Here is an 18765-nt window from a genome sequence, read left to right on the forward strand (position 1 = left end):
TTTAAATTTAAATGGCTGCCGCACTGAGCCGATAAACAGCTGATCAGCTGTTTGTTGGCTCAACGTGCTAGTCTGGACGCTCCCGCGCCGACCTGAAAGCCCTTTATCGACCTCCCTGGTAAACCTCATCCTACGAGGTATAATGGGGAGGTCGATAAAGGGCTTTCATGTCGACAGGGGAGCGTCCAGACTGCCCTGATCTGCCGACAAACAGCTGATCGGCAGAGCGGGGCAGCCATTTAAAATTTAAATGAAGCCGCGATTATTTAAATCATGGCTTCATTTCCCTTTGCCGAACAAACAAATCTACATGGCTCCATCGACGGAGCCATGTAGTCTAGATGTACCTGCAGAGAGGGCCAGATAATGCAGAACATGTTTTCAGGACTTGGAGTGGGTTGGGGTCATCCAGCAAGTAATAATCAAGACTGGTGAAAGCTGACCATCTGCCAGACCAGTGTTTCCCAACCTTTTTGATACTGGGGACTGGCAAACCCATTCACAAACTTTTGGGAAACCAGCAACATTTGCATATTCATTATGCATTTGAATATGCAAATGTGAAAATAAAACATTCCTTGTCCACCAAAAGCCCAGCTCCCAGAGCCCTCAGTCCCAGCTGTAACTCCACTACCCCCCCAGTGCCAGCCACTGACCCCAGAGTCTCCTGCACCCAACCTCCTTAGTGCCAGCCCCCTGCCCCTTAGAGCCCCCACAGCACCAATCTCCTGGTTCCAGAGCCCAACTGCACTCAACCCCCCCAGAATGCCTCCCAGTGCCAGTCCCCAATATTAGCCCCATCCCAAGAGCCCTCCCAATGCCAGTCCTGCCCTTGTAGCTCCCCCTCACAGTACTAGCTCAGCCTCCAGAACCCCCCAGCAGCAATAGCCCTGCCCCTGCAGCCCCCAGTGCTTGCCCCACCTCCCTCACCTAGCCCTGCGCTGCTGCCTGCATGCCAGTAGCTCTGGGGGCAAGGGCATACCACCCAGCACCTCCCCCTCCTGCTGCAGCGGTTGGGAGAGGCGTGTCCTGCCCCGCCTCTCAGCCAGCCAACAGCAGGAAGGGGCAAGGTCTCCCCCAAGACAGAAGAACACTTTCCTGTATGGTAGGACACTGGGCAGTGTACTCCAGCCCTGACCCCCAGACCTGCCGTGGCCCAGCTGTCAGAGGTCTGCAGCCCAACAGTTGGAAACCGCTGTGCTAGAGCAGGGCTGTGGCTGTACACAGACACCCAGGATATGACCTGCGTATTGGTAAGCTGTTTGCAAGCAGCCTAGCCTGAGACCTACAAGCTCAAAACATTACAAAGTAGTCCAGGTCACTGCCCACCCTGCAACAACCCCTCAGTGGTTTGGATTGCACCCTAAAACCACCCACCCACACCCTGCCTACCGCACCGCACCCACTGGTGCGCAGTCCATACTCCCTTTCCAACAGCACCTCCTGAGAGATACTGACACGGATCAGGGGATCCCATACCTTTCGGAGTCCCCGCTGGGGCTTAAGTAGAGCCTCCTGTAGGCACTTAGCACAGTTTCTCTGATACCTGGCTCCTTAGACCAGACAAGAGGAAGCATCCTTCGAACTCCAAGCAGTGCCTGGGGAACACCGAACTGCGAGACTGTCACAAAGAACTCAATGGCCTCCTGCACCACTAGGAGAGTAGAGAAGAGTCAGTCTAGCTTTACAACAATCCAGTCCCTTCTAGTCTATGAAAGAGATGGGTCCAGTGCATCATTAAGCAATAAGCTATGTACCCATTGTTTTCCCAGCAAACCCTTAGCCCACGTACAACAGGCCCCCCGACACGCTACAGTCCTGTCCCCTGGGGAGTAGAGAGGTGGCTGCCACAGCACTTTCAGCAGTGCCCAAACGATGACCAAAAGCCCCAGCAAAACTCGCAGTTGATTATGAACTGAGAACATGTTTCCAGAGCCACGTCATGCAACTTCTGGATAAAAGCAGTTTGAATCCGATCACTTGCTATGAAGAAGCAAATTGTTTTATAACCGCTGCCGTTTCTTCCCTACTAAACTACTCAGCAGCGCAAGAATAGGAAATAACTGATCCAATTAATCCATAGCCCCTCTGCCCATCAGGCTACAGGAACCCCAAGCTTAGTACAAGGAGTCAGAGACCTGGAAGCAAATGTGGTTCCCATGGTCCTCTGCTGCTGCCCAGCAAAGCAGAAGGGAGAGGAAAGAGGAGGATTTAGGAAAGTATTTCGAGCCTTCCAATTCTCCTCCCCGCCTCTTCTACAGGTCAGAGCGGTCCGAGGCCCACCTCAGGGACCATATGCCATTTGGGATTAGCCACAACATAGAATGTACTGCCAGCCACTTGCCTCTCTCTTCTGCACTCATGGAAATGGTGCAGTGTGGCAACAGAGAAGTCAGCTCTGCTGGCTCTGTCTATCGGGGAAATACCCACTAAGAGAGCTGCCAAGGGCTTCCATTACTCTTGCATCCCCAAAGCAGAAAAGGACAAGAGAATCTGCCCTGAAGAATTGATTGAGGCCACCTGATATTCTGAAGAATCTGCAGGCCTCAGAGGCTGGATCCACTACATTTACCTGAAAAGTTTACTGAGGCTTTTAAATACCAGAGAATACCCCACCCAAGACAACCCTCTTGACTGGCTCTGTGAGCCCAATGTTAACAAGGCAGGCAAGTCCCCAAGGCACCTCTTCAGGGCATTCCAGTCCTGGCCTCTTCCACATATCCAAGATAGAGCTCTCATCCACCAAGCTGAGGACCCTGGTAATCTTAATGGATAGGATGATCTGGGGCTACCCCACTTACCAGAGACAGAGCTTTCATACATCATCCTGCTGACCATGCTCAAGGCTTCAGTGATCTTCATAGAGAAGTTGTGTGCATCTTGCAGATACTGCACAAGCATCTCCTGCTTGACCAGCTCGGGGGGTGGCTGCTCTTCTATTACAGGGTCTTCTCCATTGCTATGCGAAAGCTGTTGGATATCGTTTTCCAGGTGGAAATCTACATAACAAAAATAACTTATCCATGAACAGTGCTTGGGGCAGGAGAAAATGTTTTTTGTCCTCTCCCTATTCATCCCTGGTGACCTAAACCAAGAATCAGCTCCCAACACCACAACTTAACAGCAGCTCAGTCAGGCAGCCAAAAAGGGGGATTTAGACCTAGATTCTCAGCACACAGCCAGTCAAGTCTCACTTCCATGGCATGATGCAATGCAAGCAGAGACAGGGCTGAGGAAAGGGACAGAACATGTTTCACCTCTATAGTGTTGGTACCAATATGACCCCCAAGACAAGAAACTGGTGGTCTCAGAAAAGCTACCTGTGTACAGTGTCCTCAGAATGGCCAGGGTCATGGCTTCCTTGTCATTCTCCAACACTGAACTGCTGGTGAAGGGCTCCTCCCCATCAAAGTGGCACACGGCCCTCTGTGTTAGGCGGATAGCATCCCTGGACAGAGAGGATGCACAATAAGAAATCATCCACTGGACAGGAGCCAGTCAGTGAAGCACTCCATCACTTGGCTTTGTGCCTGAACCTATGGGATAGGGATCTCGTCAACACCTCCAGACTACCATGGACAGTAAGCTCTTTCCACACAAAAAATGAGTCTTCAATCTCCCACAAGGTGTTACCCCTTCCCCAAGGCTCAGACCTCACCCAATAAAAGGATTACAGATGGGCGTCCCCACGGTAACTCTTCCCCATATTGCAGATCCCTCCCCCACTGCCCCCCCCCACACACACAACCGCAGCCCATTGAAGGGTCCCACTCACTTGTAGTTTAGCTTCCTCAGCAACTGGATGATGCGCTCAGCTGTACTCAGTGCAGTCTCCTCAACCTCTAGTGCCGTCTCCTCTTCCTCCTCGTCTCCTTGCAACGCGTGAAGGAGCTGATGTATGGTGGCCCTGAGCTCTGGCAGCATGGCCTCCCACTCCTCCTCTGGGGTAATTAGTGCAGCTATGAAAAAAGGGAAGAGAACAGGAATGATACAGCTAACCAAACCCATTATCCTAAAGTGTGGGAAACAGCTTAGATGGAGATAGGGTTGGAGTCCTGCACTCTCCTCTCTAGGTCCCCCAGAGACACCATTCCCTTTGCTTGCCCCCTCCTGATCTTCCCTCTCCATTCCATATGGAAAGCTTCTGATACTCTGGGCCATGCAGACAGGACCGCTCAGGTCACAGAAGCTCAAAAGGATAAAAGATTGGGGCACTGCAATACAGGCTGAGTATGGATGCAAGACAGGAAGAAGAATGAGAAATGCACAGGAATTCCTGCTGGGAGGACTCAGGATACCCACTCGGATGGACAAAAGCAGAGATTACCAGCTGCTGTTGTACGTTCGTCCCTCATTTCTTGCAGTTTCTGCATCTCTTTCTTGAGTGGCTCAGCCAGGTCAGTGCAGCTTAGCTGGGGATGCGAGGGGAAAATTGGAATGTTTCACGCTGTTCTCCATACCCTTAAATCCTACTTAAGCTCCTGCTTTCTCCCACATAAGCCTTCTTTCAGCTCCCCCTTGAAGTACCCCAGGACCTGTAAAAGGCACCTGCTTTTGGAAGCTAGAGTAGCTGCTTCTAGACCACTTCCCACAAGGGGAGCATAGGAGGAGGTCTAGCTGTGAAGCCACGTAGTTTGCGACAAGGTCTAAGTGAAGGGTGTGCAAGAGCACAAGCTCCATGACCTAGGGGGTGCAGTGGAGCAAGATTCTGAAGTCTAAACCAAAATCCCAAAGAACAGTCCCACCGCAGACTCAAACCAAACCAGGAAAGGCTTTCAGCAGAGTTAAGAGCCGTATACCAGGCATGCACCACATACCCTGCATACAAGCAAGCTGAACAATGGAATGGAAAGCCCAGATATTAGTTAGGGTACCTGAATCAGAGGAAAAACAAGGAAACTTCCAATATTGACCCTGAGCCACAGCCAAAGACTAGTGACCAACCTCTTCCTGGGAGCTCCTGCCCCAGGAAGGCACAGAAATTCCAGAATGGTAGAGCAGTTTACCTTGCAGGAGAAGGGGTTGTTTGACAGAAATGCAGCCAGAAGTTGGATGGCATTCTTAACCACAAGTACTGATTTGTCTTGGAGGCGGCCCACAGCCAGAGACACCACTGCCTGGAACCGAGCCAAGGGCAAGGCCTGCAGCAAAGAGTGGATTGAAGAGGTTACCCAGAAGCCCTGGAGACATTAGATGTAGACTTGCATTCCTCCCTCTAGGAAAGTTCCACAGCCATGTTTCCTCAGAGCCCAGCAAGAGGCCTCATGTTCTCCCTCACCCCTTCCTAAACAGGAGAGCAATCTGAGGAGAACGCCTCCTTCCCCCGATTTCCTTCACAAAGATTCACCTTCTGCTGGACAATCCGGGTGAAGAGTTGCAGCACACGGCTGCGCACAAACCCGTTGACATCACACAAATGGGCCTGCAGCGTATCCAGAAACTGGTCCCGTGTACCCCTTGCAGCTTCCTCTAGCTGATCCCCACTCAGCACCTTCAGCAACATCTCTGCCATGGCTGTCAGGATGGCATTTCTCATTACATAGCTCTGCAGAGAGAAAATGACTCCACTGTACCAGGATCAGAAGGAGGGGAATTTCCACAGCACCTATCCAACCAGGACTCATGCTAAGACAGCAAGGATGGTCCAGTGCTTATGTTTGGGAAACCCAAATTCAATTCTCTGCTTTACCACAGAATTCCTGTGTGACAACAGGAAAATGTGGCTGGCCCCTGGAGGCTGCATCTCCCAGAGCTCCGATGCACTTAGGCCTGCAGCACTCAGGCTGACTGGAGTGCCATTTGTGGACTTTGAGGATGACTTCACATGATTCTGAGTTGAAGGCAAGCCACCCCTGCAACTTAACAGAGGGGCTCCCCATAGTGAGGAGCACCATGCCCCCTGAGGCCCCAAAATAACTGCAATTCTGCTCCTGAAGCATTTGCTCAGCAGCTCCCGTTGGCCAAATGCTACATCATAAGGAAGAAAGACAGGAATTATGGCTGCTCTATTGGTCAGGATTGGCAATTTCCCAGGAAAATCCCATTTTAAGGCCAGATTAAACCAGAAAAAATAACTGCATCAGTATGCAGCAGAAACAAAGCTGGCTTTTAAGCTAGCTCCCTATGAATGTCTGCTCCCATGGTGCTACCTGCCCTCAACCCCATGCTTGCTGTCTCTCTATCACAGGCATCAGCATGGGAGGAGGGGGAGAGCAGGCAGGAGCCAATACATGTGGGGAGCCACTTGACCCCTCTTCGCTGCCTCTGGGGAGGCTGCTCCATAGGATGCCAGCACACCCTCTGTCGGCAGAGGCTCCTCTCATAGACTGGTTCCTACCTGCCACCCTGCACGGCTGCCTGATAGAAAGGCAGAGCGCAGAGTGGTAGGGGGCTCCCCACTGGCTGCCGGCCCCGCTCCTGGGGGACTACCGAACAATCATGTAACCTCTAAAATTTGGCACAGTTACATCATTATTCAATTACACGCTATCTAACATCCTTACAGAATCCTCTACAGCCAAATGGGATTAGGATTGTAGTCTGCAATTCTGCAGTCTTGTTTCCTTAATGCTTCAGCTCTGCATCACCAGCAATTCCACATAAAAAGCAGTTGCTCAACTCTCAATTGTTCTTCAAGATGTTTTGTTAGCAATCATTCCAACCAGGTGTGTGAACATCAAGTGCATGAGTGCCAGGAACCTTTTTCCCTTAGCAGCCCATCAGGTCAACTGGGGAACCCTCTGGAAAGATGCCTTCCTGGAGTTCAATATACGACCCTGTCGATCCGACCTGTCCCTTCAGTTCCTTTTTGCCCGCAACTCCCATAGATAAGCAGGAGGGTGGCTAGTGAACACGAACGCATCTCAAACGTGTGTCAGTTCATGGGGATTCCAATGGGGTGACTCCCAAGCTCTTCCCTGGAAGTGGGGTTGGAGCTATGGAATCACTGACTGGAAATCCACTCTGCTGACTACTGCGTCACTCCTAGCTTGCTGATCAATGTCATGAGTGAATGAACAGACAACCAGGCTGCCACTCTACAAATCTCTTGCATCTGCACCTGAGGGTGTGTCTAGACTACAGGGTTTTGTCAACAAAACTGGACTTTTGTCGACAAAACTATACCTGCGTCCACACTGCCTTTGAGTTATGTCAACATAACGTCGACAAAACTCAGCAGTTTTGTTGACGTATGTAAACCTCATTCTATGAGGAATAACGCCTTTTGTTGACAGAGTTCTGTCGATAGAAGGCATTATTGCATCTGCACTGTCCTTTGCGTCCACACTGTTACGTTGACAAAACGGCTTGCTTTGTCGACAGAACTGGATGTAGTCTAGACGCTCTTTGTCGACAGAAGCTTTGTTGACAGTATCTGTCAACAAAACTTCTGTTGACAAAACCCTGTAGTCTAGACATACCCTGAGTAAGGAAGGCAGATGAAGTAGTACATGCCCCTGTGGAATGAGGGGTGTTAGCTGGAGCTGTGATTGTAGCAGGTATGGATGCAGATTGTGAGCCACAAACAGATTTGCGGTGATGAAACCAGGAGACTTTCATCCGGGCTGCAGCTATTCCAAACAACTGTGTCAATCTCTAGGATGGCTTTGTGCATGTGATGTAGCAGCAAGGACTCTGTGGCCATCCAGACAGAGTGCAGTCTCTGCTGCCTGGAAGTGGTGTGTTTCTTTAGGAAAAAACGCCAGAAGGAAAATGTCCTGTCCCCGTTGAAATTGGGACAATACCCATGGCAGAAATGCTGGGTGATCTAAGCTGAGCTTTGTCTTTATGAAAGACTGTATGCAGGAATTTTGGTGTCCGGGCCCTCAGGTCTGACACCCGTCTAGCTGATGTTGTGGCCACCAGGAATGCTACCTTCCATGAAAGGGAAAGGAAGGAGCATATGAGAGGCACAGGAGCCTAGAGAGCATCAAATTCAGGTCCCACGTAGGTATGGATGGTCGCAACTGCAGGTAGAGAGAGTCTCTCTATCGCCTTAAATGAACTACCATGAGGTTCATGAAAACAGATTGCCCCGAGTCCCCTGGGTGAAAGGCCAAAATAGTTGCCAGGCAGACCCTAATGGGAGAGAAAGACTCTTTTGTTTCAAGACCAGCACCAGTCCAGGATGAGAGAAACAGGGGCCAGGGAGGGTATTGAAGGCACCATTCATCGCACCAGCACAAGAACCTTTCCCACTTGTCAGTTAAATGGCTTTAGTGGCAGCCTCCCTAATTCCCAGTAGCATCTCCCCAACTGCCTACAAGCACTGGAGCGCTAGTCAATTTAGCCACAAAGCCCCACATCATGAAGCCCGCACCCAGAAGACGCCCACCATCCTGTGTGAGTCCTGGAGAAGTGGCATATCCACAAATAACTATCAGCATTGTATACCAATGCTAGTGGAGCTACCAGCAATGCCCTTGCAAACTAAATGAAGGTTCAACCACCAGCGCAGGGAGTGGTAGACTTGTGAAGGTATTAGTGGCCAATGTCCCTGCGCAGAGTGTGTTGTGTCTTATGCACCACTCGTGAGGTCATGTGTGCTTGGCACCTACCAGTTACTAACAAGTATCATATATACAGTGAAACCTTTGTTATCCAGCACTCTGTTAACAAGAAAACTTTAACTGGCATTACCCTCAGCCATACCTTCAGGGGCACAGACTCAGGTTGGTTTACCATGATTGGCTTAACAATTTTTTATTTAAGAAGTACTAATCGTCTTTAACTCAAAATGAGACCAACTGCCCCTCACTACAAAATTACCAATATTAAAAACTTGAGTTTTACTATTATTGTTCAATAGTTTTTCCTAGGTTGATAGGACCCTCAGATAATACTAGTCTACAATTTAGAAGTCATCTGCATCAGAGATAAAATGTGCTAATTATTATGTATTTCGATGTTCTGAATTCAAATATGACAAATAAAACTACTGATTGGGTACTGTTTCCAAGATATTTAAGTTTTTACATCTATGTATATTGTGTAGATAGAGTTTTAATCATAAATTGTAAACCTAGGTCTTTTCATGTGTTTATGGTTGCTTTACATGATAATATTTCACCTGTCCTGTTTATGTAACTCTTAATCAGCAAAAGAGTTATATAAATAAAAATTATGAAACAAAAGGCAAAAAACCATTATGTACATAGTTTAGTCCTATTCAGTGTCTACTCAGTGCTTCTTGGCTTGTCTCTTGTATTCATTAAATGGAGCATCTCTTGTGTCTGTCCAGCAATAGTCTGCAAGCATTGAAGGGCTCCATTTTCCCTGATAGTGTTTCTCCATTGTTGCAATGTCCTGGTGACCAAAAGTTGCTCACATGAGCACTCTCTAGATGAGAGTGCAAAAAAATGTATCTTTTGTGACATGTTGCAACCAAGGCTTTTGTATGCCTTGAGGAGGTTTTCCACCAACAACCTGTAGTTGTCTGCCTTGTTGTTTCTGAGAAAATTTATTGCCACTAACTGAAAGGCTTTCCATGCCGCCTTTTCCTTGCCACGCAGTGCATGGTCAATGCATCATCTCAAAGAAGTTCATGAATCTGAGGACCAACAAAGACACCTTCCTTTATCTTAACTTCACTTAACCTTGAAAATTTTCCATGGAGGTACTTGAAAGCTGCTTGTGTTTTGTCCATGACCTTGACAAAGTTCTTCATCAGACCCCGCTTGATGTGTAAGGGTGGTAACAAAATCTTCCTTGATTCAACAAGTAGTGGATGCTGAACACTTTTCCCTCCCAGGCTCCAACGACTGTTCAACTTAAGAACCGCAGGCGTCCCCAAGTCAGCTGCTGCTGAAACTGACCAGCGCTGTCTACAGGAAGCCTGAGGCAGAGTTGCTCTGCCCTGGGCTTCCTGGAATCAGCCGCTGATCAGTTTCAGCAGCAGCTGACTTGGGGACGCCTGCGGTTCTTAAGTTGAATCTGTATGCAAGTCGGAACTAGCGTCCAGATTCAACCTGTTGAAACTGATCAGAGGCTGATTCCAGGAAGCCTGGGGCAGAGCAACTCTGCCTCAGGCTTCCTGTAGTCAGCCGCTGGTCAGTTACAGCAGCAGCTGAATCTGGACGCCAGTTCTGACTTACATGCAGATTCAACTTAAGAACAAACCTACAGTCCCTATCTTGTACGTAACCCAGGGACTGCCTGTACTGTCCAAACCCAGTTATAGATTTATTCATAGATGTATTTTAGTCATTTCTGGTTTAAATGGAGATCCCTTCCCTTTATAACTCACTTATCCTTCGCCATTTGCAAGTCAAGGGTCATATATACTGACCCAATAGCATATCTTGAAAGCTAGAGTCAATAAACAATGTTAAGCATCATTTTCATTGTCAGTGACCCAGAATTATTAAAGTTTGACTGCATTTATTTCAGAAGCATTTTGGCTGCAGAGCAGTGAACCAGAGGTTTTAGATAAACAGAATGCCCTCATCCCCGAGCATGCCAGATAACATAGGTTTTACTGTACATACACAAGAATACAAAGAGCAAACTAAAAAATTAATGGCCGACTTCCAGTATTTTGTTCTACCCACTAAACTGTACTCTCTCCATTTCTCCTTGAAACAATGCCCCTTGAGGAACACACTTTTGAATGGCTTAATGAAAGGCCATTTGTTCTATAAAATTTAAAGACTGCATTTAGCGGTCTGCGTAATAAACAGGCTTGATAGTATTCTGATTTTAAAATGTTTTTAATAAGACTTGCATTTTTACGAACAGCAATCGCCAGCAAAGCAGGTCTGATCTAAATCTGAACATGGGATTTCTTTCATTTAACATCAGTAACATTCATTAAGGGAACCCTGGCCCAGCAGGTCAGTGCCTGCCTCTCCCTTAACCTGCCCCACTCCTGAGCCAGGCGCTGCAGGCTGGTGCCTTCCCAGCCCCAAGAGTGCAGCTTGCCCCACTTCAGTTAGCAGAATGCCTTTCCCAGCCGGGGCCGCTACTGCCTGACATGTGGCTGCAGCCCTGGCCACCACCACCCGACATGTGGCTTGCTCCAGCAGCCCTGGGCAGGGAACAGCCTCGCTCCGCCACATGGCTCGCCCCCCTGAACAGCCCCACAGAGCAGGAATTGGGACTGTGGTGACGCTGCCCCAGCAGGGACAGCCTCACCATGGTCTGGCTCCAGCTACAGCACACAGGGCAGCCAGGCCGCATGGTGTTCTGCTGAGCAGGAACCCGCTACTCACCTTCCAGCAGGTAAGTGAGTGGTGAGTGTTGCTGTGCAGCTCTACAAATGAGATGGGAGGGCCCAGAACTGAGCACAGCCTAGCACCTTAGGGAGAACTATGCTGGTGACTTATCAGGAAGGTGAAAGCGCAATTGGAATTGCAGCTAGCAAGGGACGTGAAGGGTAACAGGAAAGGCATGGGGACATTACTGGATGAGGGAGGTAACCTAGTGACAGATATGGAAAAAGCTGAAGTACTCAATGCTTTCTTTGCCTCTGTCTTCACCTCTGTCTTCACAGACATGGTCAGCTCCCAGACTAATGCACTAGGCAACACAGTATGTGAAGGAGATGGGCAGCCCTTGTTGAAGAACGAACAGGTTAGAAACTATTTAGAAAACCTAAAAGTATATAAATCCATGGGCCTGGATTTAATGCATCCGAGGGTACCAAGGAAGTTGGTAAATGTCATTGCGGAGTCTTCGGCCATTATGTTTGAAAACTCGTGGAGATCGGGAGAGATCCCAGATGATTGGAAAGAGACAAGTGTAGTGCCCATCTTTAAAAAAGGGAAGGACAATGCAGGGAACTACAGACCAGTCAGCCTTACCTCAGTCCCCAGAAAAATCATGGAGGGGATCTTCAAGGAATCCATTTTGAAGCACTTGGAAGAGGGGAAGTGATCAGGAATAGTCAACATGGATTCACCCAGGGCAAGTCGTGCCTGACCAATCTGGTTAGCTTCTATGAGGAGATAACTGGCTCTGTAGATATGGGAAAGTCAGTGGATGTGATATACCTTGACTTTAGCAAAGCTTTTGATATTCTTGCCTGCAAGTTAAGGAAGTATGGATCGGATACATAGACTAAGGTGGAGAGAAAGCTGGCTAAATTGACAGGCTCAACAGGTAGTGATCAACAGCTTGATGTCAGGTTGACGGTTTGTTTCTAGTGGAATGCGCCAGGGGTCAGTTCTAGGGCCAATTTTGGTCAACATCTTTATTAATGACCTGGATAAGGAGATGGATTGCACCCTCAGCAAGTTTGCAGATGACACTAACCTAGGGGGAGAGGTAGATATGCTGGAGGGCAGGGATAGGGTCCAGAGTGACCTGGACAGATTAGAGGATTGGGCCAAAAGAAATCTGATGAGGTTCAATGAGGACAGGTATAGAGTACTACACTTGGGACAGAAGAGTCCCAAGCATTGTTATAGGCTGGGGACCGAATGGCTAAGTAGCAGTTCTGCAGAAAAGGACCTGGGGGTTACAGTGGTTGAGAAGCTGGAGAGGAGTCAACTGTGTGCCCTTGTAGCCAAGAGGGCTAATGGCATATTGGGTTGCATTAGGAGGAGCATTGCCAGCAGATCTAGAGAAATGATTATTCCCCTTTATTTGGCTCTGGTGAGGCCACATCTGGAGTATTGTTTCCAGTTCTGGGCCCCCCACTATAGAAAGGATGTGGACGCACTGGAGAGGGTCCAGCGGAGGGCAACGAAAATGTTTAGGGGGCTGAAGCGCATGACCTATAAGGAGAGACTGATGGATTTGTTTAGTCTGCAGAAGAGAAGAGTGAGGGGGGTTTAATAGCAGCCTTCTAATTCCTAAAGGGAGGTTCCAAAAAAGATGGAGAGAGGCTGTTCGCAATCATGACGGATGGCAGAACAAGAAGCAATGGTCTGAAGTTCCAGTGGGAGAGGTCTAGGTTGGATAGTAGGAAAAACTATTTCACTAGTAGGGTGGTAAAGCACTGGAATGGGTTACCTAGAGAAGTAGTGGAGTCTCCATCCCTAGAGGTGTTTAAGTATCGGCTTGACAAAGCCCTGGCTGGGTTGATTTAGTTGGGATTGGTCCTGCCTTGGGGAGGGGACTGGACTTGATGACCTTCTGAGGTCTCCTTCCAGCTCTACGGTTCTCTGAACTACAAGGTCCAAGCTGTCCTGAAGTGTATGGGGGAGGACTAGTCACGATTGTAGGGGTGTGAGCCTCAGTCTGGCATGCCTGACTAGGCCAGAACCAGGGACGTCCCTCTGACTCTGGGCTGCACGCACAGGTACATTTCAAAGCCATGGAGCCTGGGATTAGCGATGGACTCCACAGATGACCTGGGGTTCTGGGGAAATGCTGCGCAGAGCCACCCAGGATCAGCTGGAGTCCCTAGCTGACCCCGGGCTCCACAGTGCTGCCCCCTTTGAAATGCTGCCTCCATGTTTCAAAGGGGCAGCTGTGGAGCCTGGGGTCAGCAGGGGATTCCCCAGCAGATCCCGGTTCCGCGCAGCATTTCCCCAGAACCCAGGGTCAGTAAAAAAAAAAAAAAAAAATATATATATATATATATATATTATTTATTTATTTATTTATTTATTTATTTTCTGGGGAAATGCCGCTCAGAGCCTGGGGTTAGCTGGGGAGTCCCCTGCTTATCTATGCAGCACTGCCACTTTGAAGTACCCCCTCCCCTCTCTCCTTTCCATCTCAGAGGCAGCAAGAGAGTAATCAACTAGTTGACTAGTCCTTAACATCCCTACTCCCCAATGCTCTGTGCCTTTTGAGTGGCACTGGAGAAGAGCAATGTCATGGCTCTCCCTCTCACGCTGGTGACAGACTTCCAGTACCAGGGTTCTTTAGCAGAGTCCTTCCATTGCACAGTCTTGGGCATTGATGACAGATGCTCCAGACCAAGCTCAAGACCAGGCGGTCCAGTGCCGCAGGTTTTAGCACAGCCTCCACCAGGAGCTGCTTCCAGGTGGGATTCTCTTTTTTAATGTGCAGCTGAAAAGCCTTGCAAATCCTACAGCACTCACATGGATGGGTTTCCCCCAGACACCTCAGGCAGCAGTAGTGGGGGTGGGGGTCAGTCACTATTTGATATAGGCTTATGGCAGTCAGGCAAACTGTAAACCCCTATGCTTGTGGCATGTCCTGCAGCCCCAGGCAGGTGGATGGGACGATAATCCAGAACACAACAACTAACTACACCTGGGAACTGAAAAAATAAAATAAAATTGCAATAACTAAGGGAGCAATTGCATGCAAGTGAACACTGTTCCAATGCCACCATGGCCAGCAAAAAGGAACTGAAGTGTGTGTGGGGGCAGGAGGCGGGAGGTGTCAGGTTGATAGGGTCGTATAGTGAGTGTCTTGAAGGTGCCACTCCAGAGGCTGCCCAGCTGGGCCCAACAGAGACCGCTAAGGGCAAACAGTTCCCAACACCCGTGCATGCAGCGCGCACACCTGCTTGGAACAGATATGAACAAGCACTGGAAAAAGAATCTAACTGATTTCAATATTATATGAACAAAAACTAGAAAACTGAAGTGAGTCATAACATGTACAACGGCCTTCAATAAAAATACCAAACCAGAATGTCTGAGTAACATTCTGATGTTCAGTATTTAATTACATACAAGTATTATGCCTACTGCAATTTTATTTTTTATTTGTACAAATCTAATTTCATTTGCAAACCACAACTTGAATACATAGCTAAGCGCACTGTGGTGTGCATTAATGAAACAGTCTTAAAAACAGAAAATGCCTTAAATTAGTACTAAACTATTTTTTGCTGTGGTTGTGCAAACCATGATTTTACCAGGTAAAGCCACCTCTGGTAAAGACTTATGCTACCCCTGCAACTGGCTGCTTCCTTACCAAGCTGGAATAGTTCCAGAGAGAGAAGCATAGATTAAGCTAGCTCTGCCTGAGCCTAGGGGAAACATACAGCAAAGGATGGGTCTTCTCCTCACACAGAGGTGGGCAAAAAGGGCAGAAAGCCAACAGACAGTGACACCCCCCCACCCACCCCAGTTCTCTGCCATTGGATATTTCCTAAGCTGAGTGAATTCCCAGCATAGTACTTTCTGCAGTGGTTCCTTCTCCATTCGCATCACCAGAGCATGCAAAGAGTGGAGCAAGGCAGAAAACCTGCCCCCAAATACTGTTTGCAATCCCTTGATCTTGCTGAAATACAAGCCGATTTTCAAGCCAAAAAGATTAGATACCACTGCACTATACATTGTTTTCCCTGGAAACAGAGCTTTGCCCCTTCCCAAGCAGTACCTCTCCATCCAAGTGATGCAGTAGGACACTCATGTTTGACAGCACTATTGCTGGGATTTGTTCAGCTAGTTCTGAGAGAAAGGTAGCATAGCCCTTCACTCCGGAAGCATCCCGAGCCAGATCCTGGGGACACTTTTGTCCAATCTCCCTACATAAAGAAAGACTTGGTGTCAAAAGCTAGTGAGACTGGAGGGGACAGGGGTTTGGAGAATGTCTCACCTCAACAGCTCTCCCACCATGCTCTTCATGCCATACTCTGTGGCCCACAGGCTGACAGCCCCTGCAAATACTGGGGCTACATGTTCAAAGTGCTGCAACATCTGTGTGATCTTCAGAGTTGCACCTGCCAAACCAAAGGAGGGGGGAAAAGGGTCAGAGGATACATAAGAAGGACCCACATCAGGAAGGGGAGGTGATGGACTCACTGAGCATGTGGTCATAGTGAGTCAGAGCCACAGCAAGCAAATGCATTACTGCCTCCCGTGTGGCCCGATGCTTTTGGTGGCTGATGCTGGGCTTCTCCAGAATGCGGTAACAGTTGCTAGTCACTAAGCTGAAAGGAAAATAGGGAGAGATAAGGAGACCTGGCACGGCAATCTGACAACCCCAGCCACAAGGTATGAACTGGTAGAGCCTCAGTTTCCACTTTCCGGGGGGGGGGGGGGGGGGGGGGGGGGGGGGGGGAGGGGAGGCAGAGTTGTTTCCCAGGCTCCAAGTTCCTAAAATCCTGGCATTTAGGTATGGAGGAGGTGCGGGGGTTAGGACAGAGGCTGGGTGTAGAAGGGAGCTTGATGTAAGCTGGGATTGGAAAGCAGGATCGGAAAAGGAATTTAGGTGAAGGAGGAAGTTGTGACCTAGGGAATGCATGCAGCAGGGTGTGCAGGGGGTGGGTGTGCAAAGTCTGGGAGGAGTATAGGTGCAGAAGCAAGGATGCAGAGGGTTTCATGGGTATAGGGTGCAGAAGCAGGGGCAAAGGGTCGGATGTTCGACAGAGGTGTTGGAGTGCCAGAGGCAGGCTCTGGCCAGGAGACGCTTCCCTGGACTCCCAACTGGTAACCTAGCAGTTTCCTCAACCAGGCTCCCTGCATTCCATGCTTCTGCACGCTGCTCAGAGTTGGCTGCAGGGGCCATACGGCTGTTCTGAATGCTACAAGCCAGAGGAAAAGGGGGGAGGGGAGTTCATTCACTCTCTGTTCTTCAAAGACGCAGCTCCACTGGCTGGAAACTGACCAGTGGGAGCTGCAATACTGTGCTGGGGGCAACATGTGAAGCCTCTGCTCCCTTCACCCAAGCTCATAGTAGTCAGACACATATGGCCCCTCAGCAAACTGCTCTGAGCATCATGCGGAGGCAGGGCAAGCAGCTTAGCTGAGGCTCCCGCTGGTCCCCGGACTGGATCCAGAAGCTTAGCAAGCCAGGTCCAACTCGCAGACTGTATTTTGCCCACCCTGATCTTGAGCAGGAGTAGGTAGTGGTATCTCAACACATTGTAGCAGGTGGTCTGGCTCAGCCGAACTCACTCCACCCTAGGCCACCACTGCAGCAGAGAGAGCGGCATAGAGAATACCTCATGTTAGAAAACAATCCGAGCAATTTGAAAAGGAGGTAAGAGACTCAGGGGCCACGCATATCTCAAATTCTAAATTTACCCATGACTGCAGTAAATTAAAAACACACACACACACACACTTTTTCTCATGGCCCACACACACACACACACACACACACACACACACTTTTTCTCATGGCCTTAGCAATAATGTGCCCAAGCTCATAGGTCCCTCAGCATTGCAAAGGTCTCCTAAACATCTCTCCCTTGGTTCAGTCTTACCTTGCTCTCTCAAATGTCTTCTCAGTGTATCTCCCTACTCCCGTGAGGTTTACACCTAGGCTACAGCTATGAACTTTTTCCAGAAGAGGAAATGCAAATGGAGCACTCAATTTGCATTTTCTCTTCTAATCCTTTTTGCAGAAGTTTTTGTGCAAAAGAGTGCTGTGTAGACAGCACCTTTTTGCACCAAAACCCTCTTTTCGCAAGATCCCTTAAAATGAGGAAGAAGGGTTTTGGCGCAAAAAGGTGCAGTCTACACAGAGTTTTTTTGCGCAAGAACCTCTTCTGCAAGAAGAATCGGAAGAAAATATGCAAATGAGTGCCCCATTTGCATTTCCTCTTCTGGAAAAAGTTTGTAGTGTAGCCGTAGCCCTATAGATGATCTTATCTGTTCTTTTAGCCCTTCCCAGCATCCTCCACATCTAGCTTACTCCCTTGCAGCCATTCCATTCTGCCTTCCTCTCCCTAGTATCCACTTGGACCGTTACCTGATGAATTCCTCCTCCACCACCAAACCACACCACAGTCGACGGAGATCCAGTTGCAGCAGTTGTGTCAGCAGCTGTATAAGTGGCTGCCTCTCATCTTCCCAGCAGAAGCCTGAGCCTGTGGCATGATTCTTCTTGTTCTGAGAGGATAAATATTCACATTGGCAGCATGCCCTTTTAAAGCTGGAGGTGATCCTCAAGTTTCAATCTGCCAAGAGCCAAATGGCCACAGCAAAAGGAACCAGCTGTGATGGCTTTCCTCTTATATGGAAAGGGCCATGCGCTTGGGAGGAAATGCTGGAATACTGGAACTGCAACAATAGGAGGCACCACACCGAATAGCCTTGGCATTTAGGTATCAGCAAACCTTGCCTGCTGTGTTCTGTCCTGTCTCCTAAAGCTGCCACCCACAAGTAACTCAAAGATGCACATACCACAGCCTGGCTTTCCTCAGGTCATAGTGACCTGATCAGCATCTGGGACAGATATACCTCGGGGGAGTGCCCTGTGACCTCCATACTCATTTATAGACAATTGTGGTCTTGCATATACAGTATATCATGTAAGGCAGTGGTCACCAACCAGTAGATCAGGATCTACTGGTAGATACTGGAGCCTTTGACAGGTGATCTTGACTGGTTTGGCCAAGAGGCTATCAAGAACAGCACTTCAGCTGTCCCTCCCCCTACTGCTGCACATCTCCTGTCCTTTGCCTTAGAGTTGCCCCTCCCTGAGAGCCTCCTGCTTGCAGTGCAGAGTACGAAGGAAGAGGAGGAGGAGGTGCTGATGTCAGGGTGCCCCCTTTCTCATCCTGTATTCTATCTCCACAGAATGGAGGGCGAGAGCACAGCAGGGCTTGGGATGGAGGAAGTTTGCTGGCTTCTTTGGAGTGTGGTCCCTTCCCTGACACCCCTTCCTCCCCCCTCTCCCATCTAGAGTTACCACAGCCTAGGGACAGGCGCTTCGTCCCTGGCCTCCACCCAGCCTCGCCTCCACCTACCCCAGCTGGGGGACAGGCTCCATTCTCTCAGCTGTGCCTGCTGGAGCTCCTGACAGCCATGGAGAGGTACTTCTCACCTGGCACCAAGCTGATGCAGTGAGAGGAGGCTGGGGGACGAGGGGCATAGTCCTCTCTCCCTAGAGAAGCCTGCATCCCAAATCCATCATCCTTAGCCCCACACAGAGCCCACCCCCCCA

The 18765-nt window shown here is 49.2% G+C and overlaps 1 protein-coding gene across 5 annotated transcripts in view; it reads right to left on the bottom strand.

Moving 5' to 3' along the window:
* The window catches only part of NCAPD2 (non-SMC condensin I complex subunit D2), a 49778-nt gene that overhangs the window by 25017 nt on the left and 5996 nt on the right, over positions 1-18765 (bottom strand). For all 5 annotated transcript variants that reach the window (XM_075904251.2, XM_006124170.5, XM_075904258.2 and 2 more), the window contains exons 5-15: positions 17569-17708; positions 15675-15802; positions 15469-15592; positions 15250-15397; positions 5348-5545; positions 5007-5141; positions 4328-4412; positions 3776-3959; positions 3321-3448; positions 2802-2999; positions 1480-1654 (exon numbers count right to left, since the gene is read on the bottom strand). In XM_075904251.2, the coding sequence (XP_075760366.2) occupies positions 1480-1654; positions 2802-2999; positions 3321-3448; positions 3776-3959; positions 4328-4412; positions 5007-5141; positions 5348-5545; positions 15250-15397; positions 15469-15592; positions 15675-15802; positions 17569-17708 (1643 nt within the window). The remainder of the gene's footprint in view (positions 1-1479; positions 1655-2801; positions 3000-3320; positions 3449-3775; positions 3960-4327; positions 4413-5006; positions 5142-5347; positions 5546-15249; positions 15398-15468; positions 15593-15674; positions 15803-17568; positions 17709-18765) is intronic.

Source organism: Pelodiscus sinensis, chromosome 1 (assembly GCF_052426305.1).
Source record: "Pelodiscus sinensis isolate ZL-2025 chromosome 1, ASM5242630v1, whole genome shotgun sequence".
NCBI classification, from domain to species: Eukaryota; Metazoa; Chordata; order Testudines; family Trionychidae; genus Pelodiscus; species Pelodiscus sinensis.